The following is a 26,214-nucleotide window of genomic DNA, read 5'->3' as shown; positions in this document are numbered from 1 at the left end:
CACTGGATAGCCCTCGCGTTTTTTAGACTTGGGAGTCATAGTCTCAAAAAACATTTCAGTATGATTTTTACCAATCTCATGAATCTTACTCTCTTAAGTAATCTTGTATTTCACTGAAGAGGGTTTTCCCACCCTCCCATTTTTGTTCCTGTTTCTAGGACTCTGACAGCTTCCCAGACTGAGGGATTCTCCAAAATACCATAGATGCAGCATTGTGTTACTGCTACAGGAAAAAGGAACTGACAGGTATCGGAGAAGGAGCCTACAATTTGAATGTAAGAGGAAGAATATATCCACTGTATTTGGGATTCCTTCCCTATCTATTACTAGAGGGTACTCTCCTTTTTATTGTGTAGAAATAAAAGCATTGAAGGTGGACTTCTTGTACAGCTTTCAGTTTATAGATTCCTGGATGCTGGGAAGATTGGTTTTTATTTGGTGTATAGTGTAGATCGGTGATGGCAAACCTTTGTTCCCTCAGGTGCCCATGTGCAAGCGCCCATACCCATAATTCAATGTCTGGGGAGGGCGAAAACAGCTTCCCCCGTGCCTCAGGAGGCCCTCTGGAGGCTGGAAATGGCCTGTTTCCCAACTTCTGGTGAGCCCACTTGGCTTGTGTTTCACCGTCCCCAGACTCCAAAGGCTTCCCTGCAGCCAGGGGAAGGGTAGAAATTTATTTTATTAATTAATTTATTTATTTATTTTGTCCAATACACAACGATACACAATGAAGGTTACAGAGGATAAACTCGAGTAAAATATATTAGAGAAAGAATAGAAGTGAAAATTTAGGAATAGAATACAGTGATCCCCCAGTTATTGCGTCCCCGACCATTGCGAACAGGGTAATTTGCGATTTTTGAACCCGGAAGTCAAAACACCATCTGCGCAAGCGTGCCCTTTTTTTCTATGGGCACGCATGCGTAGATGGCGCCCGGCAGATCAGCTGCTGGGCGGTTTCCCTGGGTCTTCCCCCTCTTGCTGGCGGGAGGGCGAAGCCCCCCCCAGCACCCGCTCGCCCGCCCTTCGCCCGGGAAGTTCGCCAGGAGTCAGCGGAGAACGGCGCGCCTGTTTTAAAACGATCGGAGCCGGCTGGCTCCGATCGTTTTAAAACAGGTGCGCCGTTCTCCGCTGACTCCTAAAGCGGGGAAGTTCGCCAGGAGTCAGCGGAGAACGGCGCGCCTGTTTTAAAACGATCGGAGCCGGCCTGGGGGGGCTTTCCAGCAACCCCCGAGCCCCCAACCCGGGCTCAGGGGTTGCTGGAAAACCCCCCCAGGCCGGCTGCGACGTTTTAAAACACGCGCGCCGCTTCGCAGCTGTCTCCTGAAGCCGAACGCTAACTTCCGCGTTCGGCTTCCGGAGACAGCTGCGAAGCGGCGCGGGTGTTTTAAAACGTCGCAGCCGGCCTGGGGGGCTTGCCAGCACCCCCCCGAGCCCCCCAGGCCGGCTGCAACCTTTTAAAACACGCGCGCCGCTTCGCAGCTGTCTCCTGAAGCCGAACGCTAACTTCCGCGTTCGGCTTCAGGAGACAGCTGTGAAGCGGCGCGGGTGTTTTAAAACATCGCCGCCGACATGGGGGGGTGCTAGCGAGCCCCCCATGTCGGCGGCGACGTTTTAAAACAACCGCGCGGCTTTCCAATGAGTCCCGAAGACAAACGCGGAAGTTTGACGTTTGTCTTCGGGACTCATTGGAAAGCCGCGCGGGGTGTTTTAAAACGTCGCCGCCGACATGGGGGGCTCGCTAGCACCCCCCGAACCCCCAACCCGGGTTAGGGGGGGTGCTAGCGAGCCCCCCATGTCGGCGGCGATGTTTTAAAACAGCCGCGCCGCCCCCAATCTTCGGCTCCTCGCTAGCGCTGCGGAAGTAAAAACACCATCTGCACATGCGCAGATGGTGTTTTTACTTCCGCAGCGCTACTTCGCGAAAACCCGCTCGTTGCGGGGGGTCCTGGAACGGAACCCTCGCAACGAGCGGGGGATCACTGTATATCAAATAGAGAATAGAAGGATAATATGAGAGTAGTATAAGAAGATTAGAACAGAAGAATAGTAGATATGATATATGAGATATAGGAGAGACAATAGGACAGGGGACGGGAGGCACACTAGTGCACTTATGCACGCCCCTTACTGACGTCTTAGGAATCTGGAGAGGTCAACTGAATAGTCTGAAGGTAAAATGTTGTGAGTTAGAGGAAGAAACTATAGAGTCCGGTAATGAGTTCCATGATTCAACAACTCGATTACTAAAGTCGTATTTTTTACAGGCCAATTTGGAGTGGTTAATATTAACCTTGTATCTGTTGTGTGCTCTTGTGTTGTTGTGGTTGAAGCTGAAGTAGTCGTTGACAGGCAGGACGTTGCAGCATATGATCTTGTGGGCAATACTTAGATCATGTTTCAGGCGTCGTAGTTGTAAGCTTTCTAGACCCAGGATAGTGAGTCTAGTTTTGTAGGGTATTCTGTTTCGGGTGGAGGAGTGAAGGGCTCTTTGGACATTTTTGAGGGTGTTAATGTCCGAGATGCGGTATGGGTTCCAAACAGATAAGCTGTATTCTAGGATGGGTCTGGCAAAAGTTTTGTAAACTCTGGTAAGTAGTGTGAGATTGCCAGAGTAGAAGCTACATAGGATTAGATTAACAACTCTTGAAGCTTTCTTGGCGATGTTGTTACAGTGGGCTTTGGCGCTTAGGTCTTTTGTTATTAGTACTCTGAGGTCCTTAACCGAGTGGGGGTTATCTGTGATAATTTGTTTGTTCAGTTTGTATTTGTGGTTCTGATTCTTTTTACCGATGTGTAGGACAGAGCATTTGCTGATTGAGATTTGGAGTTGCCATTTGTTAGACCAGTCAGAAACAGAGTCTAGATCTTTTTGGAGAGGAGTTGTGTTATAAGTGGTGTTGAAAAGTTTAATATCATCTGCAAAGAGAACACAGTTGCTTGTGATGGGATTGCAAAGGTCGTTGATGTAGAGAATGAAGAGTTGGTCCCAGAACGCTACCTTGGGGGACACTGCTTTTAACAGGGACAGGGGTAGATATGGTGTTTCCTATTTTAACCACTTGTTGTCTGTTTGATAGGAATGCTGTAATCCAGCAGTGGAGGGATCATGAGATGCCATAGGATTTGAGTTTTAGTAGTAGTTTGTCATGGACCACTGAATCAAAGGCTTTGCAGAAGTCAATATAGATTGCATCTATAGATTTTCCTTGATCAAGATGAGTTGTCCATATGTTTTTGCAGTGAAGGAGCTGTAGGTTGCAGGATAGTTTTTTTCTGAATCCAAATTATTTGTTAGAGAGCAGATTATTAGTTTCAAAGTGGAGGGTAATTGATTGGTTTATAATTGATTCCATGACTTTGCATGGGATGCAGCATAGTGATATTGGTCTGTAGTTATCTACAAGAGAGGGATCTCCTTTTTTGAAGATAGGGATGACCATTGCTTTTGACCATAGCTTAGGAAGTGTGCTGGTGCTGAAGGATTTTTCAAAAATTATGCTCAGAGGTTCAACTATAGTAGAAGTGAGCTTTTTTAGGAAGTATGCATATAAACTGTCTGGTCCGACTGATAGAGAAGGTTTAAGGTCACGTAATGCTTTTTCAACTCGGTCTTCAGTGAAGTCTATTTGGATTAGGTCATTTAGAGAGTTTGAGGTGCGAGAGATGAAATTAGGGGATGAGCTGTTGCTGTTAACAAAGACTGGCAAAGAATGAGTTGAGAAGGTTAGCTTTAGATGAATCATCATGGTATTCTTTGTTGTTGGGTCCTTTGAGAGGTGGGATAGGTCTAGAGTCTTTGAGTTTGTTGTTGACATAGCTGTAGAAGGCTTGATTGGATTTGGTGCGTAGGAGGTTTTCCTCTAGTATGCTGTGGTAGTGGAGACATTCTGCTTTTATTTGGTTGCATATACTTTTATAACGGTTTTTGAAGTTTGCTACTTGTCCTTTTTTGTTTTTACGCCAGAGGGATTTTTTTTCTTTGTTTGTAATTTTCTTATTGAGTTGGGGAGGCTATTTTTCTTGATTGGGGTGGATGTTAATGGTACGTAAAGTCTGATTATTGTTTTCATCTCTAGCAAGAATGTGTTGTAGAGGTCATCAGTAGAGTTGCATTTAGAAAATATAGTTTGCCAGTTTAATGTTGAGAGATGGGCATCATCCCCCAGAGGCTCTCTGGAAACCAAAAACACCCTCCGAGAGCCTCTGTATGAGCTAAAAATCAGTTGGCCGGTACACACATGCCCGCTGGAGCTGAGCTAGGGTAACAGCTTGTGTACCAGCAGATATGACTCCACGTGCCACCTGTGGCACCCCTGCCAGAGGTTCGCCATCACTGGTGTAGACTATAGTTTTTAATAGCATTGTTTTAAAGCATTTGGAGTAGGGATGTCTAGAATATTCCTTGCCTAATTGTCATACAAATCTAATAAATAATAATGATAATGATAATCATGCAAAGCCTATATTTTTCTATATAGTCTTATTATTATTATTAGTAGTAGTAGTAGTAGTAGTAGTAGTAGTAGTAGTAGTAGTATCATAATATAATTGTGGTACTTGTGGTTCTGAATGACAACTATCTTTGGGTAAATCAACAATAATGCAATTTTTGCCTTAGGTATAATGGCATTTTGTTAATAATGACTGGCTTCCAAGATGGCAAAAACTGCCATTTTGCCAATTCACATTCAGTCAATTCATATTCTCACAACAGTTATTCAAGTCATTTGTTAAAAAGGTTGTGGGGATTAAGTATTTACAATGTAAGGATTATTTTAAAGTTTAAATGCCAGAGATAATCAATGTGGTAATGAATCCCATGATTACCTTTATATACTGAAGTCTTTGAAAATACCTACTGCACCATGTAATTATAACTTATAAAATGGCTTTAAGTATGTACGTGCAATGCATGTGATCTAAACTGTAGGACAGTGATTGAGTGCCAAAAGAGTGCGCATGTGCACTATCATGCATGCACGTGTGACCACACCTATAATTCAGTGCCTGGGGAAGGCAAAAACAGCTTCCCCTACCCCCTGGAGACTAGAAACGGCCTGTTTCCCAACTTCTGGTGGGCTCAGTAGGCTCGTGTTTCATCCTTCCCAGGCTCCAAATGGTACCCTGGAAACAGGGGAGGGTAAAATGGCTTCTCCCATCCCCCCCAGAGACTCTGGAAGCCAAAAGCGCTCGCCCAAAGGCAATAATCAGCTGGCCGGCACACACATGCACTTTGGAGATGAGCTAGGGCAACAGCTCGCGTGCCAGCAGATGTGGCTTCACTTGCCCCCTGTGGCACCTGCCATCACTGCTCTAGGATATATTAAAGGAGCAAGTTATACTACACATATGCCCACATGTTGTGTTCTACAATACATGTAGTAGTAGACTGAAACCTACATCCCAGTTTGCATATACTCTAGGTCAGTGATTTTCAACCTTTTTTGAGCTGTGGCACATTTTTTACATATAAAAAATAATGGGGCACCTTGAGCGGGGGGGGGGAGGAGTGGGGGGCTAAAAAAAGTTTGGACAAAAAAAATTCTCTCTCTCTTCCTCCCTTTCACTCTATTTCTCTCCCTCTTTCTCTTCCTTCCTTCCTCTCTCTCTCCATCCCTCTTTCTCTCTTTCTTCCTTCATCTCTTTTTTGCTCTCTTTCTATCTCTCCCTCCTTCCCTGTCTCTCTTTCTCTCTCTTGCTTTCTTTCTTTCTCTCTCTTGCTTTTTCTCTTTCTTTCTCTCTCTTGCTTTCTTTCTCTTTTTTTCTCTCTCTCTCTTGCTTTCTCTCTCTCTCTCTCTTTCTCTCTCTTGCTGAGCTTCATGCCACACCTGACCATGTCTCGCGGCACACTAGTGTGCCACGGCACACTGGTTGAAAAACACTGCTCTAGGTGACTAAGCATGTTCACTAATAAATGGATTTTTTCCATTTGTCTTCTAGAGCAGTGATTTTCAACCTTTTTTAAGCCGCGGCACATTTTTTACATTTAAAAAATCCTGGGGCACACCACCAACCAAAATGACACAAAATGACACTCTAAGACAATCTCTCTTTTTCCATCCCTGTCTCCTCCCCCCTTTTGTGTGTGTGTGTGTGTGTGTGTGTATACACACTCTTGAACCATTTCCAAAATTAAGTGAGGGCTGGGGGGTTTTTGCTCTCTTTTCTTTGGGTGCTTTTTTATCATATGTTTAATGTCACTTCTCTCTCTTGTTTCTCTCTCTTTCCTCTCATTCTCTGCCTCAATCATTTTCTCATTTCTCTTTTTTTCCTCCCTTTTTTGCTCATTTCTCTTGCTCTTTCCCCCTTCCTCTCATTTTCTCTTTCTCTCTCTCACTCTCTCTTGCCTTCTTTCTCTCTCACTCTTGCTTTCTTTCTCTCTATTTCTCTCTCTCTCTCTCTGTTTCTCTCAGCAAAAAGTTGCGAGATTGGAACCTGAGCTTCCTTCTTCGCGGCACGCCTGACCATATCTCGCGGCACACTAGTGTGCCTCGGCACACTGGTTGAAAAACACTGTTCTAGAGAGCATGTAATAGCAGTATCTTAATATGCTGTTAATTTCATGTCTGCATAGCTTAAGGTCACCTCAAAGTCTGATAAATGTTAAATCAATTTATTATTATTATTATTATTATTATTATTATTATTACTATTATTTATTAGATTTATATGCCGCCCCTCTACGAGGACTTTATCTCTTAATGGAAGTAACTTTGCTAGATATATTGGGGAAGATGTAGCACAGCTTATTCTATTAGTACCTTACAAATTTTTAAACCATTATACTTTCAAGTAAAATAGAATTCAGGATATTTATCCAAAACAATAGAGTAGATACTCTGAATTTTAAAAATATTCCCAATTTTTCAGGCTAGGCAATCATAATTATCAAAAATTGTGGTGAATTAATTCAATTTTAGAAATGGAAAATTCTACCCCCCAAATGTTTCTGGCAAACCTCCATGGCATCATAGCAAAACTGGCTGTGCAGTTGGAATGGCTGAGGATATTGGCCAACCAGGATGTTGAGTAGCCAGAGTCATTGCTGCTGAACTAGATGAAGCACCACGGCATCCAAGTTCCTCACTTCAGTCTCTATCCCTTCCTGATGCCATAGCAAGACATCCCCTATATTCTGAGCTGATTCTTTGAAATCTAGAGAGAAATTAATGAGCAAGCAAGCAGATCCATGTGTAAAAAGTTCAACTTGACTAATATATTTTATCTATAATACATGCATCTGTCCAGACTGCTTGCCTTTCGTTTGGAAACTAATAGGAAAGGTTCCATGGAACTTGGAGTGGTATGTGTATTGAGGGGTCACTTCTAGGCCTTCTGCGGTTATGCAAAATATCTTTTATGTGCCTGGCTGGTAGTTTACCCAACAGTTATGTAGAATTGCAAAAATCTCCAAAGATTCACTTTCCCAGTGCTCCCTCTGGTTCTTAATCTGTGTTTGGCTAACTTCAGTTTTAATCTGTTCTAAAATGAAATCCTGTAAAATTGTCTGAAGTATATAGGTACTGTATTTTTTGGACTATAAGATTTCAAAGAGTAAAAAGTAAAACAAAAAGTTTTTGTCCTCCCCAGATCCCAAGAGCATTCTTCAAGCCTCCCAAACCCTCTGCGCACCCCATTTTTGCACAAAACGGACCCATTTTTCATAAAAATAGGATGCTGGGACTGGGCTTCAGTAGGCCAAAAATGGCTTTATTCTGTGTATAAGATGCACCTGAATTTCCACCCTCTTTAAGGGACGAAAAAGATGTGTCTTATACTCTGAAAAATATGCTACATATATATTGCTTGGCATATAGTCTGCTTGCTTAGGAGAAAAAAAAATTAGACATGGGCTGTCTCCCAAATCCAAAAACAGTCATAATTATATAAATATTATTTAATGATCAATTTGTCTAATTACTGACAGGTAGGCCTTGAATTATAACTGGTTGCTTAGTGACTATTTTTAACATGGACCTATTTTGGAACTATTGAAGACCCAGTTCCGAAGTTCCAATGATCAGGCTTCTACAGACATATAACCAAACTTTTGTGATTCTGGTAACAAAGCTGTGTTTAAAGCCATTTGCAGCACCCATAGTCAAATGTTCTTGTTTTACACCCAGATTTCCAAAAATCTGGCACTTCCTATTTTTGGCAAAATCGCCCCCATGGCAAACCATGGGTTTGCTTTATGTGGTTTGTAAAAAGAAAGACCATAAAATTGAGTCCGTCCTGTGAGAAATCTGTTTTATTATCCTAACAACTTTCAACCATCTATTACAATCAAATGTCAAGGTCTACCTATATCCATTTGTAAATGCCACGTTTCCATGGAGTTAGGTGGACAGTCCATCAGTTCACACTGTCATGAAGCAGTGGTGCGCAGTTCTTTAAAATTTTGATCTTCCAGTTAACTCCAATCTACCAATCTGTTACCAAATCTGACAGCCAGAAATCTTGAGGCATATCTGGAGCGTAACTTTGAAATAATCCAATTAAATTCAGAAAACAGAACAAAGCAATTGAGAAGACGTACTTTCTAGAAGCATAACAATAGCTCTAGATTGAATCTGAAGATAATTCAGTAGATCTTTGCACAGACAAGGCAACCCCTCTACATTCCTGCCCCAAGTTATATCTGATATGCTCTGAATTGATGCAGCAAAAGTCACTAAATGAAGTTACTTTTCAGCAAAATAAATGCTAAATAAGTGCTGCTACCAACGAGATAGAAGAGATAAAATGTTTTTACATAAGATATATAAATCAGAGTTCTTTTCACACTTTCTTTTGATATATCAATTATTGTTATGAGGCCTGTTTACTACTTTGAACTGTATAGAAAATAAATTATGGTTTATTTGTTTTTTGCAGCTTAGTTGATCTATATAGTTCTCTTTGAGGAGTTAAGAAGCAAACAGCTCATGACTTCTGATCAGGATACTAAAGTTGTGGCTGAACCGCAGGTGCAGCAAGTGCAAGAAGTTAAGGATAGTTCTGATCTGGTAAGTATTGACATTATCTTGACTAGTAAGAGTTTGCAAATAAAATTAATTAGGCGCTGTGTTTTATGCTGTGAAGTACATTTTCACATTTGGTATAACTTGTCAGGTTAGTTTACAAAAGCCATTTGTAGCAAGTAGCAATCTTTTTATGCCATTGTAAGATATTTTTTTTTCAGATTTTAGTTAATGCTAACTTAAATGAAGATGTTACATTACTGATTTTGCCAATAACAACAACCAGCCAGCTCACTCTTCTTATGGTTTCACCTTTAAATCCTATCGGCTCTGAAAGCATAGCTAGAGGGCAAGGATGGTGGGGGCTATGGTTCAGAAAAATGTTTAACCCAGATCAATGGTATTAATCTAGATCAGGTGTCAAATTGGCAGCCCATAGGCCAAATGTGGCACAATGCAGGCCATGACCAACTCAGCTCTGCAAATAGCAAATAGCAAAAACATCACGAAATGTCATGTGATGGCAAGAGTTTGACACCTGTGGTCTAGATTAAGAAATGTGCTTTTCTATATTATACTTAAAATTTCTCTACAAAAGCTTTTGTAAGTATGGTTCTCTACTTTGAATAAATGGTTCATTGGTGTGTCTGGGAAAGTTAGTCTCTACAAAATGACTTATAAAAATGAAAATGGCTTACATAATATGACTTTTTTTAACCAAATCCCATATATTTATCTAAGGCATTTTTAAAATTTGACTCTTGCTTCCTTCATCCTATTGAAAACATATTAGAATCAACTTGAATTATACCCTAGGCATCTAAATTGTTACTAAAGTCAAATCAGAGATTATCTAAATTGTAGTCAACAATAGAAAGTATAATTTTCATATCAGTACAAGAATTGCATTTCACTGCCACAGAAATTAAAGATACTTTAAATTAGTCATTATTAGATTTTCATGCTAATTTCAGTAGACTTAAATTTCATAAATATACCCTGAATCATTTTTATGGGCTTCTGAATTGGTGGAAATTATTCAATTACCTATTTAAGGTAATTGAATGGTACTATTAATAATATTTAACCAAATGCAGACATATAAAGGTATGCAAGTTTTAACATGATTCAGAACTCAAAAGAGATCAATTCATTAAAAATATAGGAGCATATCATGTTTTGTTTATTTTTTGTTTATTAAATTTATATGCTGCCCATCTGGCTGTCCAAAGCGATGCTGCTTGGAATCTACTTGCCCAAACAAACTTGAACATTTTAATGTTTCATTATAGGAAAATAAAACTTTGTTCTGAATAACTTTATTTTATTTTTAAAAAATCAAAATATCTTAGCCATTTTTTAGATTGGGTGGTAGAAAGTTCATTTTTTAGAATACTTACCTCATCTAGTGACTCTACAGAAAAATAATGGAGCAAGAGTTTATTTTAAGTTCATATTGTTCCCTTTGGGAAACACATAGAATGGAACAAATTTTTCTCACAGATTTGTAGAAAAATTCCAGAATATTTCAGTTTCTTTCTTTAAGCTTTAAAAAATGTGAATGGCTTATCCATATCTGCTTTAAATTCAGGTTTTTAAAGTTTTTGGACTTTGAAATGAGTTTTTAAAAAGGAAGTTTTCTGGCAAGTTATTTGTGCTTTGAAGGATGATTTTCCTTTTTAATTTTCTACCTTGAGATGCAGAAATATATATATAATACATATATTGCCCTATGGGTTTCCTTAACATTGGATAGTACAGATAGTCCTCTACTTACAACAGTTCAAACTTATGACTGTTTTTCACACTTATGACTGTTCTAGCATCCACATGTGGTCATGTGATCTAACTTCATATTTATGATGGTTATAGTGTCCCAGGGATCACGTGATAGAAACATTTTAAAAAGTGTCACAAATATCATTTGTGTATTATTATTATTATTATTAGAAACATAGAAACATAGAAGACTGATGGCAGAAAAAGACCTCATGATCCATCTAGTCTGCCCTTATACTATTTCCTGTATTTTATCTTAGGATGGATATATGTTTATCCCAGGCATGTTTAAATTCAGTTACTGTGGATTTACCAACCACGTCTGCTGGAAGTTTGTTCCAAGGATCTACTACTCTTTCAGTACAATAATATTTTCTCATGTTGCTTTTGATCTTTCCCCCCAACTAATTTCAGATTGTGTCCCCTTGTTCTTGTGTTCACTTTCCTATTAAAAACACTTCCCTCCTGGACCTTATTTAACCCTTTAACATATTTAAATGTTTTGATCATGTCCCCCCTTTTCCTTCTGTCCTCCAGACTATACAGATTGACTTCATGAAGTCTTTCCTGATATGTTTTATGCTTAAGACCTTCCACCATTCTTGTAGCCCGTCTTTGGACCCGTTCAATTTTCTCAATATCTTTTTGTAGGTGAGGTCTCCAGAACTGAACACAGTATTCCAAATGTGGTCTCACCAGCGCTCTATATAGCGGGATCACAATCTCCCTCTTCATGCTTGTTATACCTCTAGCTATGCAGCCAAGCAGCCTACTTGCTTTTCCTACCGCCCAACCACACTGCTCACCCATTTGAGACTGTCAGAAATCACTACCCCTAAATCCTTCTCTTCTGAAGTTTTTGCTAACACAGAACTGCTAATACAATACTCAGATTGAGGATTCCTTTTCCCCAAGTGCATTATTTTACATTTGGAAACATTAAAGCAGCAGATTCCATTGCTTTGACCATTTATCTAGTAAAGCTAAATCATTTACCATATTACAGACGCCTCCAGGAATATCAACCCTATTGCACACTTTAGAGTCATCGGCAAATAGGCAAACCTTCCCTACCAAACTTTCCCCTATGTCACTCACAAACATATTAAAAAGAATAGGACCCAGAACAGACCCTTGTGGCACACCGCTTGTAACCTGACTCTGCTCAGAATACTCGCCATTAACAATAACTCTCTGATGTCTACGCTTCAGCCAGCTATAAATCCACTGAACTATCCAGGGATTAAGTCCAATCTTCACTAATTTATCTATCAGCTCTTTATGTGGAACCGTATCAAAGGCTTTGCTGAAGTCCAGATAGGCAATATCCACGGCACCACCTTCATCCAACACCTTTGTGACATAGTCAAAGAAATCAATGAGATTAGTCTGACATGATTTGCCTTCAGTGAAGCCATGCTGATTTGGGCCCAATAAGTTATTGTTTTTTAGGTGCTGATTTATCCTCTTTTTGAGTAGAGTCTCCAGAATTTAATTAATACTGATGTCAAGCTAACTGGCCTGTAGGTACCAGCTTCTTCTCTATTACCCTTCTTGTGGATAGGCACAACATTGGCCATTTTCCAATCCTCAGGAACATCTGTTAAAAGGGATTGGTTAAACAAATCAGTCAGGGGGTAGTAATGGCAAATCTGAGTTCTTTAAGAACTCTGGGGTGGATGCCATCTGGACCCATTGCCTTATTTATCTTTAATCATTCAAATTCTTCTAAGACATCGGCTTCTAAGATAACTAGAGCTGAATCCATACAGCTGGAAGCAATGCTATATCCATCTATAGTATTATATTGTAAGGCGTCTTTTGAGAAAACTAAACAGAAGTATCTATTGAAATGGTCAGCGATCTCCTTATTCCCATCAATGCATGTATTATTCCCGGTACTAAGCTTCGTGATGTTGCAGTTTTTCTTCTTCCTATCACTAATATATCTGAAGAAGGTTTTATCCCCCTTCTTTACAGATTTGGCAATTTCTTCCTCTTTTGAGGCTTTAGCAGCATATATTATCTGTTTCGCCTCCTTCTGTCTCATTTCATACACCTCTCTATCAGACTCTTTATACCTCCTATAGGCAGCCTTTTTTGCATTGACTATAGCCCTTACATCATTGCTAAACCATAGAGGTTTCTTCTTCCCTTTACCTTTAGTTATTTGCCTTACATACACTCCAGTGATCACCTTTTACAGCTTCCTGACAAGCAAAGTCAATGGGCCAGATTTTCTTAACAACTATGTCACTTATTTAAGAACTGCAGTGTTTCACTTAACAACTGGGATAAGAGAGGTCGTAAAATGGAGCAAAATTCACTTAACAAATGTTTCACTTAACAATGGAAATTTTGAATTCAAAAGTCGACATCTAATTAAGATAGTGTATATGTTCTTGCACCATCACAAACTATTGACAGATTCCAGAACAACAGAGAAAGAAAACATTTAAGAAAATAAAAGTACCAGTGCTTGAAATATGGAAACCTAATTGCCAAGAAATGAAGATACATGAGTACAGTTTCCTGCCATTCCATTTATTTGTAACAATAAATGGTTACATGTTTTTGGAATTTCTGTAATCCAGTGATTTTCAACCTTTTTTGAGCCGCGGCACATTTTTTACATTTACAAAATCCTGGGGCACACCACCAACCAAAATGACACAAATCTAATAAATAAATAAATACATACATACATACATACATACATACATACATACATACATACATACATAACCCCCTCATATATACAATCCCATGTAACATCTCCTTATAAATACAGTCAATCATCAATCACCCCTCCTCAAATTTATACCACTGTCACATTTCTGAGTACTTCTGTCTTTCCCCCCTTTTCTCTCTCATGTTTCTCATTTCTCTCTCTTCTTCCCTTTTTCCCTCTTTCCTTCTCCCTCTCACTTCTCTTTTTCCATCCCTGTCTCTCTCCCCCTTTTATGCGTGTGTGTGTGTATACACACTCGAACCATTTCCAAAACCAGTTGAGGGCTGGGTTTTTTTTCTCTTTTATTCTTTTCAAAAACAGGTGTGGGCTGGGGGGGGGGGTTCTTATTATTTGGGTGCTTTTTACAATATGCTTCAAGAATCACCTCTCTCTCTCTCTTTTGTTTCTCTCTCCTCTCATTCTCTGCCTCAATCATTTTATCATTTCTACTTTTTTCTCCCCTTTTTGTTCTCATTTCTCTCTCTCTCTCTCTCTCTGTTGCTCTCTCTCTCTCGTTCTCTTCCTTTCTTCTCTGTGGAGGCCGGCGAAGGTTTTCCTTAGTTTGAATGTTCTGAGCAAGCTGGCAGGGGGATGGGAAGCAGCCCCTTTACTGACAGCCCGGGACGGGACTGTGAGAGGGGTGGGCGTTCCCACAGCGCTCGGAGCGGCTAGCAGACGGATCGCCAGTGCCGCTGCAGCCACCAGGAGGAAACGGGGGAGCTGCCTTTCTGGCGGCAGTCCAAAGTGGCAGGATTAGTCATCTGTTGTCCTCAGGAAGGCAGAAGCGAAGCGCCCCCACCGCCCGCTCGCTTTCCAACGCTGCGCCCGTTGCGCCGGGCTCTTTGCCTGAATCCGCCTCCTTTCTGAGGCTCAAGCGAGCCTCCTTCGCCGGCAGCCGGGGGGGCGGCTTCGCTCCCTGCCCAGCCGAAAGTGTGTGTGTGAGGTGGGGAGAGGTTGCTTCTGCAACGGCATGGCCAGAGAGAAGCGGGATAGCAAGGCGGCGGCATTCTTCTGCCTGGCCTGGGGCTCTGCTTGGTTTTCCCGCAGCATGTAGGTGGCCGAGAAGACCGAGCAGGACTGTGAGAGGGGTGGGCGTTCCCACAGCGCTCGGAGCAGCTAGCGGACAGATCGCCAGCGCCGCTGCAGCCACCGCTGTGGGAGGAGCCGTGCCCCAAGAAAGCCGGAGAGAAGAACGGATCAGGCGGGCGGGGACAGCCACAAGTGGAAGCCTCAGCCCTGGAGCTCCCACTTGCAGGAACCGGCTCGCGGCACACCTGACCATGTCTCGCGGCACACTAGTGTGCCGCGGCACACCGGTTGGGAAACACTGCTGTAATCTACTATATCTGTAGGCAGATGTAGCACATATTTTTCCTATATGAAATTAATATGCGTAATTTCTGCAGGTATAATAATGGAGTTTCATTTAAGAATAAGTTATGCTTTCTTGCTTTAATTTGCAGGCCACATGAGTGTGGTGTTGTGAAAACTGGATTTCTCCCCCCCCTCAAACCAGTAAAGGTTTATTTAAATGCAATACATTTAACCAACAAAATACATTTAATTCAGTGTTACTTTCCTGTATTTTCTTTTTCTGTATTGTATTAAAATAATGTACTTACACAATGCAGTGGATTCCGAATTCACCAAGTATGTATTTGGCTTTTTGACAACATTCTTGTAAGGAGAAACTGCTGAAGTTACTAACTTACTCCTTCCTCTCATAGAACACAGTGTAATCCCTCAAATAGTTAAGGGGTAAAATTCTCGGTGCAAAACATCTTGTGTGGATAATATACTAAGGCATTTATCCGAAACTGAGCTTAATGTTGAGTGGCAATAGCACATGAGCCCCCTGCACTGTTTAAACAGTACTATTTTTGGCATCTGGGTGTTGGCTTGTCTCCCCAGCAGTTTTAAAGTGAAGTGACTGTATGCAGAAAAGAGTTTACAGCTCTGGGAGTTGCAAAGGAGAACTTAAAATGGGCTGCTGTTTCACTAAAGAATCAAATAACAGCCATAATGAGAAAATGAGCCTGCTGCAGAAAAGTATAGAAGAGGAAACCTCTGAAAATAGGATAAGTAAAACTTTAATTTCAGTTTTAGAGGCGAAGGAAAAAAATGGAATTGCACGTAATTCAAGAGGCTGGTTGCCTAGAACCTAGCATTTATAACAACTGTACAGAATCAATTAAGCATCCTTCAGTCCATCGTGTGGGATTTGCTGGGAACATTAAGCCTCATTGGTTTAATACAGAAAGAAGTTTGAATGAGTATGTTCATTTACCAGATACTGAATTAACAGATAGGATTAATGATAAAAAATTAACAGGAAAAAGAAATCACAACAATCCGTTTGTGAATAATGTAGGCAGCCATCATATTAATAGTAATAGTGAAAGTGAATTGATCCTCCCAGAAAAGCAATGGCATTCATTTGAAAATACTTCTGCTTTGTGTGTGCCAATGGCTTTAAATGAAGAGGGTTTGTTCCTAATGAACAAGAGTTGCATGCCACAAGCTGAAATGGAGACTGTTGAAGATAATGATGCGGTTTCAAGTAGAATGGATAAGGAAATAGCAGCTTTGACAAACTCTGTATGTTTTGACATAGACAGACATCACAGGAATGTCAAAGATGAATTCTATAGTATTTGTATAATTGATGATGATATGAGAAATGAAGAAAGCCAAGCAATCACTAATGAGTCTATTATCACTGTACAAACATCCGCTATTCAGGAAGAGTGCAATTTAACATACCCAGTAGAAGACAGGGAAGAACTCATAGTGCAGGAAGCAGGGCATGTGCCAGTTAATACCAGCATTCTGAAAGATGCTAATCTGATGAATAATAACACAGTGCGAGAAAGTGAAAAGAAAAAAGACCCTCCCCTTGGCTTGGTGAGTGAGGGCTATAGATTAAATACTGAAAGCATAGCAACATGCAGTGTAGAGGCACAAACAAGTGTTGAAGTTCAAGGACCTCAAAATAGAACTTGGAAAACGGATATGCTTAATAGTAGAATAATTTTGAATGAATTCGATTGTGAACACAATTCTTCAATGCCTATGCTTGTGGAGAAAGGTGCAGATGTGGATTCTTTCCAATTCACAAAATCAGGATATGCATGCTGTTCCAGCCCGAATGATGGCAGGAGTAGTATTAAAGTAAATTTTGAACATCATGAAAATCAAAATATTGAAGGACAATATTGTAAATGTTCCTTATCAAAGCCACTATTTTCATCAGAATGTAGTAATGCAACCATTGATTCAGTTTTTGTAAGAGAAACCAATACAGACATTTTAAGGCAAGGAAATAGGCAAAAATTAGAAAATGAACGCAAGTGTTTCGGGAATGTAAATGAACTTCAGACCATTTCTGATTGCAGTGATGAGGAAATACCAGATATTTCTGAACAGAATAATCTTGAGAATCTCTTGAAATTTGAAACAGTTTTCCATAAAGAAACTTCATGCAGTCTTGAAAGCCCAACTAAAAATGCTATCACCATGCTTTCAGAATTAAATGATTTAGCTTCTGGAGCAGAACAAACGTATGTACCAGAGTTCAGCAATAATGAAGATTACAACTCTATAAAAACTGCTCAGCAGTTCCAATCTCAGATATATATCAAAGCTTCCAAAAATAACAGTTTGAAAAAAGGTCTTCTAGAGAATAAGGAGACTACAGGCTTTTCAGATCTTTTCAACATAAATGTTGAAGGTGAGAACATTGAAAAAGAAAATTGCTTGCAAGACCAAACCCGGCAAAATTTCTTTAAAAGCAGCAGTAAAACACATCAATATTCCAGTGCACTTAATGAAGACAGACATTGCTCCATTTATTCGGCAGCGCCTGAATTAAATGAATTGGATTTGGACAAGAAACAGTCAAAAGCATGGAGCAAATATGTATTCCATAGCCCTGAAGAAGAAATAAATATATTAGCTGCAGAAAATCTTATAAAAGGAACCCATGAGACACTGTTGAATGAAGTAGAATCTAAAAATTCCAATGGTTTCAATATTAGTTTTAGTTGCATATTAAATACAAATAATAATTCACCAGAGGTGCATACTGTATCTCCAGAAGCACAAGAAATGCTTACAGATCTGAAAGCTGCTAAAAATCTGCAGACTTACATATCTAGCAGCCAAAGTGAAACCATGAGGTTTCCTAGATCGAATTTAATAGCAGAAATAGAATACAAAGAAACATCTAGCAATTTAAATGAAAAAAGTTCAGAAGTTTGTAAAAATAGCTCTTCACTTGAACAAAGCAAAACAGCAACTATATGTCCACATGACCAATTGATTTCTAGATTTTCTGTTCATTATGAAAATTTATTAACAGAAAACACAGAGAATTCTGCTTTTGAAGATAATCACAATGAATTAAAAACCAAGATAGAAAGTTTTTCTAAAGTAAGACCTAAAAGCAGTGGGAGTTGTAATTTGGAAACCTATGAAGGTGCAGGTAGGAGTTTTATTGACCCCAAACAAGAAGATAAGTATGCTGCTATTCCTTCCTACGAAATACTTCTTTTTCCTGATAATGAGCAAGAATCTGAACAGGACAATTCAAACAACGTTTTTGATCTAATGGAAGATATATTAAAAGACTCTGATGATATGCAAAAACTCTATCTAAGAGATTCAGAAGACGATGATGTGTATCCAGTTTGTCAGTCTGCCGAAATAAATAGATTGTTTTCAGCCACTGATTTTACATGTGGTCAGGAATGTATGAGCTATTTATGGATTGATTCTTTTAACAAAACTGAAAATGCCTGTCTGTCAGCTGGCACAATGCAAAACCAAGCTGGAATTTGTCCTTTTCATATGGGAAAATACCCTTATCATTTGTTAATGAAAGAAAAGAGTGCTATTTGGGGATGGCAAGAGAGAGATGAAGAATGCGTAAGTAATTGTAACTTCCATTCATGAACCTTCTTAGGAAACAGATAGTCCTCAACTTACAACAATTCATTTAATGACCATTCGAAGCTACAATGGCACTGGAAAAAAGTAACGTATGACCATTTTCCATACTTATGACCATTGCATCATCCCCACAGTAACTGGATCAAAATTTAGATGCTTGGTAACTGACTCATATTTATGACAGTTACAGTATTCCAGGATCATGTGATTCACTTTTTGCATAATTCTGACAAGCAGAGTCAGCAGGGATTCACTTAACAGTCAAGTTACTAACCTAACTAAACCTGCAGTGATTCACATAACAACTGTAACAAGAAAGGTTGTAAAATGGGGCAAAATTCACTTAATGAATTTGTCTCACTTAGAAACAGAAATTTTGGATTCCAACACAGTCGTAAGCCGAGGACTACCTGTAAATGGTTTTACACTTAACTCAAAGATTTTAATTTGACACAGGTTTACCTAAAGATCCTGTGGCTTGGATCTAAAAGTGCCTATTTGCTTATTCTGTATTACTGATACATTCCTGCAAAAGTCTTCTTGAGCTCCTGTAATGTTACGGTTTCTCCATGACCTGCCACATTCTATTAAAACATAGAAGGCTGCAGTCGGCCCTATTGATAGATCAACGTTCTTCTTGTTTTTTTGTAGAGTCAGTTCACTATTGTAAGGTTTTCTAACCTTCTCCTGAGGTTTAAGCCATGAATACCACTCCAACATCATTACCGCCCTGACTAGGATGGATTTGATTTAAATCAAGTCGATTTGTCATTGGCTGGACTTGGACTAACAAACTACATAACCATTTAGGATTATGTGACCTAAGCCATAGTTTAGCCGTAATGGTTGGTTTCACATATAAAAATAGACAATACTGCATTCATATTTTAAGTACTCTGTTTTCACTGGTCGGGTGGCTCTAAAATTGCAATCATCTATATCTCTATAAAAGAATGGCTTTAACTTAAAAGTTTACCATAAGGAAACCGTACTGCTTTTGATCTTTCTGTTGATTGTGCTTTTATATGGCTCCCTTGTTCCCTGCTACCTTTATTATGAGTTGATGAAGAAATTAGCCCTATTCTTACAATGTTTTCAAAGACTTGGATCTATTTTCTTGTCATAAATAAGAATGTCTCTGTTTCTTTTTGTTCCTCCAAAGTAGGAACTGTGAGGATACAGAGAGTGTTATGGGAATAAGTTGTTCAAAGGGACTGTAAATAAAGGGGAAGTTTGTGGAAATCTATCCCTTTAGGTGATATTAGAACAACTTTAAGTTAGTCTCTAGAGATAAATAGCTTTGTTCATAGTAAAGAAATGTAAAAATGGGATGCTAATGATTTAGACTTAAGAAGCAAAGTGAATTCAATTAAACATCTTGATTCAGGATCTTTATAGGAAGTCTCTTTTTTAAAAGAGTGTATCTTTCATCTTGTGTAGTTCCTATATATGCAAATCTTAGTAATTTATTTTTAATGACATAAATGCTGCTATGTGTATATCTGTATATGCGTATTTATGCAGTTAATGAACATAGGTATTCTGACTATGTGTTTTGTATTATAGGAACCAGCTAAGGTTTCAGAATTAAATCCTAATGCAAAAGTGTGGGGGAATCACATGGTGCACGTGGAAGCAAGTGGTACTGAAGGGGGTGTGAGCAAACCCTGGGAAGTCACAGATCACCCACCAGATTCCTGTAAAGAAGGTACAATAAATCCATTTTGAAATACCACATTATTACTAATAACTATAGCTAACTATTTGTATTTACACAATGCTTTCCTTGTACAGTTTTCCTTTCTTCAATTAGCAAGATTCCTCATACTACTCCTAGTCCACACTTTCTTCTCTGTTTTTATTATAATCTTAACCCAACCAGCATTTACTAAACAATATGGTCCTCTTCCTTTCTCCCCTACCACCCATCAAATCTTAACCCAGAAGATATAACCTGTTCTAGTTGTTCAGTTTAAAAAATAAAAATTAATTAATTCACCCTTAAAATATATCAGAGCCGCCAAATAATTACTTAGCTTGAGGAAAGAAAAAAAGTTGCTTGCCAGTAGCAGTCAAGTAAGAAATTATTGCATATTTCTTACAGGTTTCATTGAAAGAAACCTAACAGTAATTAACAGCAAATTCTTCCAGAAGTTAGTCAGAAAATGAAACCTTTGATGTCTCAGTCACAACAAATGAAGTATATTTTTGTGACTCTGTTTTCTCTACAACATTATAGAGGCCAATGATGATAGTGACAAAAAACAGCTGAACAATTTGTTAAAAGAATAAGAACAATCACTATCTGTTCCATTATCAAATCAAACAGATATGAACTGTTTGGCTCTAGATCATGCAGAGTACAAAACTGTACATGAAAACACTGAATCAGATATGGGGAAGGTCCTTGCTCATTCTTAAAGCTGTAAGAGTTTCTATAAGAGTTTATCGAATGATCTTCAGAAAATTCTAGCTACTGAAGAAACATACCTGAGCAGAACTAAATTGTAGGTATTGTTACAGATGTGCCTATATGAACATTACCTGTGACTATTAAATCCATAATACCCCTATGAAGTAGGAAGTGCAGATTAATAACTTTATCAGCACCCCCTTGTATTATGGCTCATCTAATTGGAATTGTTGCTTGTCTTGTTAGGTTTATCCTGCTTACACACACATATTATAAGAACAATTTGCTTCCTGTCATCTCCCAGCTCAATATCAAGCTGCACAACTATAATATTTTTTTTTAATGTAGCATTCCACACACCTTTTCAGCTTAACACAGAGCCCCACAAAGCCGAGTAAGGTAGAAAGGTTTGCCTTACAGACAATATTGAGAGTTTGGATTTCTGATAGTAAATATGAATGGAGATTATGGATCTATATATTGTGTTATACTATTAATTTCAGTTCCACAGGGAATTCATACCTCCAGAAATCTACTTCCAAGAAAAGTTGAACTAGGTGGTTTTGTCATGGCCAAAGAACAAGAAAAACTCAAAGTTTCTTCTAAGCAGTTTCCTTTATTGTTTTTCATTCACAAGATCTTGCCAAATAAAAGAAAACTTGCATTTTTGAGGATTTCTAGGGAGTAGTTGTCTTGTCCCGTCTTCCTCCCAACCAAGCTGTCTAAAGTTTGTTGTCTCTTACTCCTCTGAAAAGCATTCTATGTCTCCTGGGAAACCAGATTACAACCACCAAATTCTATATAGTCATCCCAGAGTCACTTTGGACAGGAGAAATGGCTGGCGTATAAATTTAATAAATAAATTCTTTATTAAATTTCTTTAATTTGAATGTTTCTTTAAATTGAGTGTTTTGCATTTGATGATCATATGAAAAAAAACATATAAGACATTGGTATAGTCTCACTCCTCCACTAATATTTGCATATTTTCTGGCCTCTCTTTAGACACAATCAAGATGAGGAAGAAAATAAACACAATCTTATTGTAACCCTTCAGCAAATGTAGCTCATGCTGTCACCTTAAACTGTCTTACACAATATTTAGAAAATAATTTTTGTATGATGAAACCACTGCCTGAAAGAGGAGAGGTCCTGATTGGGGTGGGTAGGGTGAGGGACGGTTAAAAGTCACACCAGCTTAGAATCCATTTGGGGAAGGAAACATTTGAGGTCAAACCCTAAAGTCCTTATCTGCTGCTTCCCAAGGGGGAAGGCAGACGATCTGATGTGATGCTTGTAAACTGGTGATCAACAATAAAGAAACCTATTTGACCCATCCCCAGAGCTATTCTGCTTCCTTCACCTGGCATTCCTGAATGCTAACAATTTATTTTAAACTTATTTTGGAAGAATGGTATTCATATCAATATGTATAATTTTCATTTGATGGGGTTATTTTTGAACTTTCTGATTTGTTCACAAACCATGGAATGTGGTTAACTGGAAATGCGCCTAGCTCTGACATTCCCTTGGTGCAGCTCTTCCTCATCACCGAGGCCTTTTGAATTGGCAGAATTTAGCTTTAGCTTGTTTTTAACCATATTCTTGAGACCATATGTGTATTTATTGTCTGTATGGAGGAGCTGGGAAAAGTGAATAAATAAACACGCCCAATGACTTTGCATAAACTGAAGATGTGTGTAAAAGGAATGTAAATAAATGATCTGAACATTAAGTAATAGCAACAAAATGCTTGTAGTTTGAGTTCTCATACCACAAGCATTTGCTCCACTAAAGGTTTTGGCATTCTATAAGCTGCAGCTATTCAAAATAAGTATTAAGCCCATCATGTTTATAAGTCGTGTAGGTTGCAAAACAGACACCTACGTGGCCAACTACATTATAGAACCTTTTTTTTTGTAGCCATCAAAACTTTGGAACCTAATCATAAATACATTGGAGAGATCCATCATAACTTCAAATGGTCACTCAGTGACCAATCAAAAGCTGAAGACTACGTGTAATGTCAAATAATAAGCACAATTCTAGCTATGTTGCTTTAAAATTGTAATGTTTTCCTTAACTATTAGAAATGATTAAAACAAATACTTTTTGCAATCATGTTCAATTTGGGCAAATTTTTGGTGCTGTTGCCACGATAACACTATATATACTATGTAAAAGATACAAAGCAAGTGATAGCTAATTATTGGAGGGCCTTGATTGTTTTGAGATATATAACACCAGTCTTAATCCAAAAAGTTATTTTTTTTATGTGTAAATGATTTCTTACAACTTGCTAATTTGGAAAGAAACCGTGATTACCCTTCCAAATGTAGCTTAACACCACTGACATTATTTATCTACTTAGAATCAGATGTCTTAGCTTATTTTAAAAACCTGAACCAGTTTAGATCTGGTTAATAAGAATTTCCTGGCAAGTGTGAGTAGGAAGTTTGAAAAGAAGAAATACATGGAAAACTATTTCTATACTGATTTTTTTAAAAAAATCCTGTAATGTGAAATCATATGCTATACTGGTAGACTGTTTAGGCCGGTATTTTTCAACCACAGCAATTTAAGATGGGTAAACTTTGTTTCCCAGAATTCCAGCCATTATGTATTGACTAGAGAATTCTAGAAGTTGAAGTCCACCCAAGATAAAATTGTCAAGATTGAAAAGCCCTGATCTAGGCACTTGCTATTTTTATGAAGAATTATATACCATTTTTTTTCTTTAATTCTTGTTTCCATTCTAGGAAGTAAAGAAGATCTTCGGCCAGAAGTTCAAGAAGATTTACGAGAAGCGCTTAAAAAAACACTGGAGTTCTGCTTATCTAGGTAAATATATACTGGATATAATGCAGTCAAGCTTCATGCTATTGTAATAAGATTAAATGTTAATTAGGGTGGAATGGGCAATATAATTCATTATGAATGCCATAACCAATATGTTAGCCTCTGGACCACATAGAAATTCATGATCAGGTAGGGATATATTTATATGTTAATTTTATAATTTGAAATTCAGAAAGGGCTGAATAAATGTTTTCTTTTCTATAATGGTTTCATTTTCTTATCTTGATTTCTACAATTGAAACACAAAAGATATAACCCAATTTTACATGCCGATCATTTGCTAGGGCTCCTTATTTCAGGAAGGTTTCAATGCTTTAGAACAGGGTTCTCCAACCGTGGCAACTTTAAGACTTATGGACTTCAAATCCCAGAATTCCTCAGCCTGCTAAGAACTAATTCTTGAGAATAGATGGAAGTCAATTGTATGCTGTTGTTGGAACTAAAAAGGGAATGTTTCGATATTGATACCTTATTTTGCTTATCGTTCAATGTAAGGAGCCAGACACTTAGAAATCTTGTATACAGTGAATTACATAGGACTAATTGTTCAAAACTCCCCACATAATCTTATTATTGTTTAGTCTTTAATATAAAGCTGTCACATTAAACAAAATTTAATGAAGCCACGTGCCACCTTCATGACTGGCTGGAAGTTTGGTATTTCTCACAATTGTTTTTGTCTGCCCGAATACATTTTTTAAAAGCATTTGAAAGTGGGATACTTTTGGCTTTCTGTATCAAATAGTTCAGGAAAAGCAGGACTTCCCATACTTAGACTCAAGAAGATCAAGTTTAGCTATAATTATGTTATTTTGCAAGAAATTAGGCATTTTAAGGTTAAAAAAACATGACCGTATCTTAATATTTAGGAATAATCTTAAAGGCCAGTGCAACCATTGCAACACTCTGGTAGGAATTGCATGGAGGAATTGCATTAACTCTCCATGCAACTATTTTTTCCCCTTTTTTTCTTCTACAGGGAGAATCTTGCCAGTGACATGTACCTTATATCTCAGATGGATAGTGATCAGTATGTGCCAATAATGACAGTAGCTAATCTTGATCACGTCAAAAAGTTGACCACAGATATGGATTTGATTGTTGAAGTGCTGCGATGTAAGTCACGGCAAATCATGTATTATTTTTGCAACATACTTTAGAATAAAAGAGTTAGTTGAGATGGGCAAGGTCGAAAGTCATTTTTAGTCCCTTAAGCAGCAAAGTATCTTGAAATAAACACTGATTGTGTTTTGTTTTGTTAGCAGAGTTTTATATAGTACTAAGTTGTTTTTATCTTAAACAGAATTAAGTCAATTTTTATATAGATGGTCCTTGACTGGGACTGGAAGGGGTTTTTTTGTTAAACAGTATAGGCATTAAAGGAATTATCATGAGTTTATTACCTTTATGTCCTAGTCATTAAGCAAATCACTATAGCCAAGTGAAAGGTAATGGTCACAATTTGAGATCTTCCTTTCCCTCTTCCCATTAACTTGGCTTTTCAGAAGCGGGTTGGGAAGATCACAATTAGCAATTATGTGACCCCAGGATTCTGCCATCATCACAAAGCCAAGCTGATTGCCAGTGCCCAGAACTAGGTCACGTGTCATAAGTGTGAGCAATAATTATAAGTCATTTATTTCAGTGCCATTGTAACTTCAAAAAGTCACTAAATAAATGACCATGTCAAAAACTACTTGTATTTATTCACTAGCCCGAGTCAGGCATGAGGAATGTACATGTGCCTGCTGGGTTCTTCTAGTGAACTATGAATTTGCAAGCTGTCCTGAATAATGGTAACTTTCTTGAATACAGTGCATTGAGTGCCTTACTTGAAGCTTATTTGCACTCTCAAGAATATCTGTGTTGAAGTTAAAAAGCTTTTAAGGAGTCCGAAATAGGAAAAAAATGACTTCTTTTCTAAAACGGCTCTCCAGGCACCTCTTAACATCAAACACATATTTTTCTGAGAGTACATGGTTAAAATCCAAGAAGACACAACTTCTTTTAGGAGGTCTCCTTAGCCCTATCTCAAGCTCTTTTTCAACATCGGATTAGAACAGTGTTGCTATTTAAAGTTTAGACATGATAGATAGAGCAGTGAAGATAATTTCTATCTTAAGCATTGGGTGTGTTTGATGGTATAATGAGCCTGTAGCATGAAAAATAAAATATATCTATCCACCTTCCCTAGAAGCCCTCTAGATCAGGAGTCTCCAACCATGGCGACTTTTAAGACTTATGGACTTCAACTCTCAGAATTCCTCAGCCAGCAAAAGAATTCTAGGAGTTGAAGTCCACAAGTCCTAAAATTGCCACAGTTGGAGACTCTTGCTCTAGATGGCACACACCCGTAGCCTACCTTGATGTAGTTGTTAGGTAATGGCAGAAGTAACCACAGCCTTCCAAAGAGATTACTTTATCCCACATTCTTTCACTTAACCCAAGTGTGTCACAGAGCATCCCAACCTATAGTCAACAGATAAAAATTACAGTTGCAAAAGAAATAAAAATAT

The 26,214-nt window shown here is 38.5% G+C and overlaps 1 protein-coding gene across 11 annotated transcripts in view; it reads left to right on the top strand.

The window, feature by feature from the left end:
* The window catches only part of LARP4B (La ribonucleoprotein 4B), a 56,022-nt gene that overhangs the window by 14,682 nt on the left and 15,126 nt on the right, over positions 1–26,214 (top strand). For all 11 annotated transcript variants that reach the window (XM_070728833.1, XM_070728832.1, XM_070728827.1 and 8 more), the window contains 5 exons: positions 159–275; positions 8,881–9,011; positions 19,993–20,134; positions 23,599–23,680; positions 24,678–24,814. In XM_070728833.1, the coding sequence (XP_070584934.1) occupies positions 8,931–9,011; positions 19,993–20,134; positions 23,599–23,680; positions 24,678–24,814 (442 nt within the window). In that variant the 5' untranslated portion in view covers positions 159–275; positions 8,881–8,930. The remainder of the gene's footprint in view (positions 1–158; positions 276–8,880; positions 9,012–19,992; positions 20,135–23,598; positions 23,681–24,677; positions 24,815–26,214) is intronic.

The sequence above is a fragment of the Erythrolamprus reginae genome, chromosome Z (assembly GCF_031021105.1).
Source record: "Erythrolamprus reginae isolate rEryReg1 chromosome Z, rEryReg1.hap1, whole genome shotgun sequence".
Classification (NCBI taxonomy): Eukaryota; Metazoa; Chordata; class Lepidosauria; order Squamata; family Dipsadidae; genus Erythrolamprus; species Erythrolamprus reginae.
The sequence above is the reverse complement of the archived record's forward strand: the minus strand, read 5'-3'. Positions and strand labels throughout refer to the sequence as shown.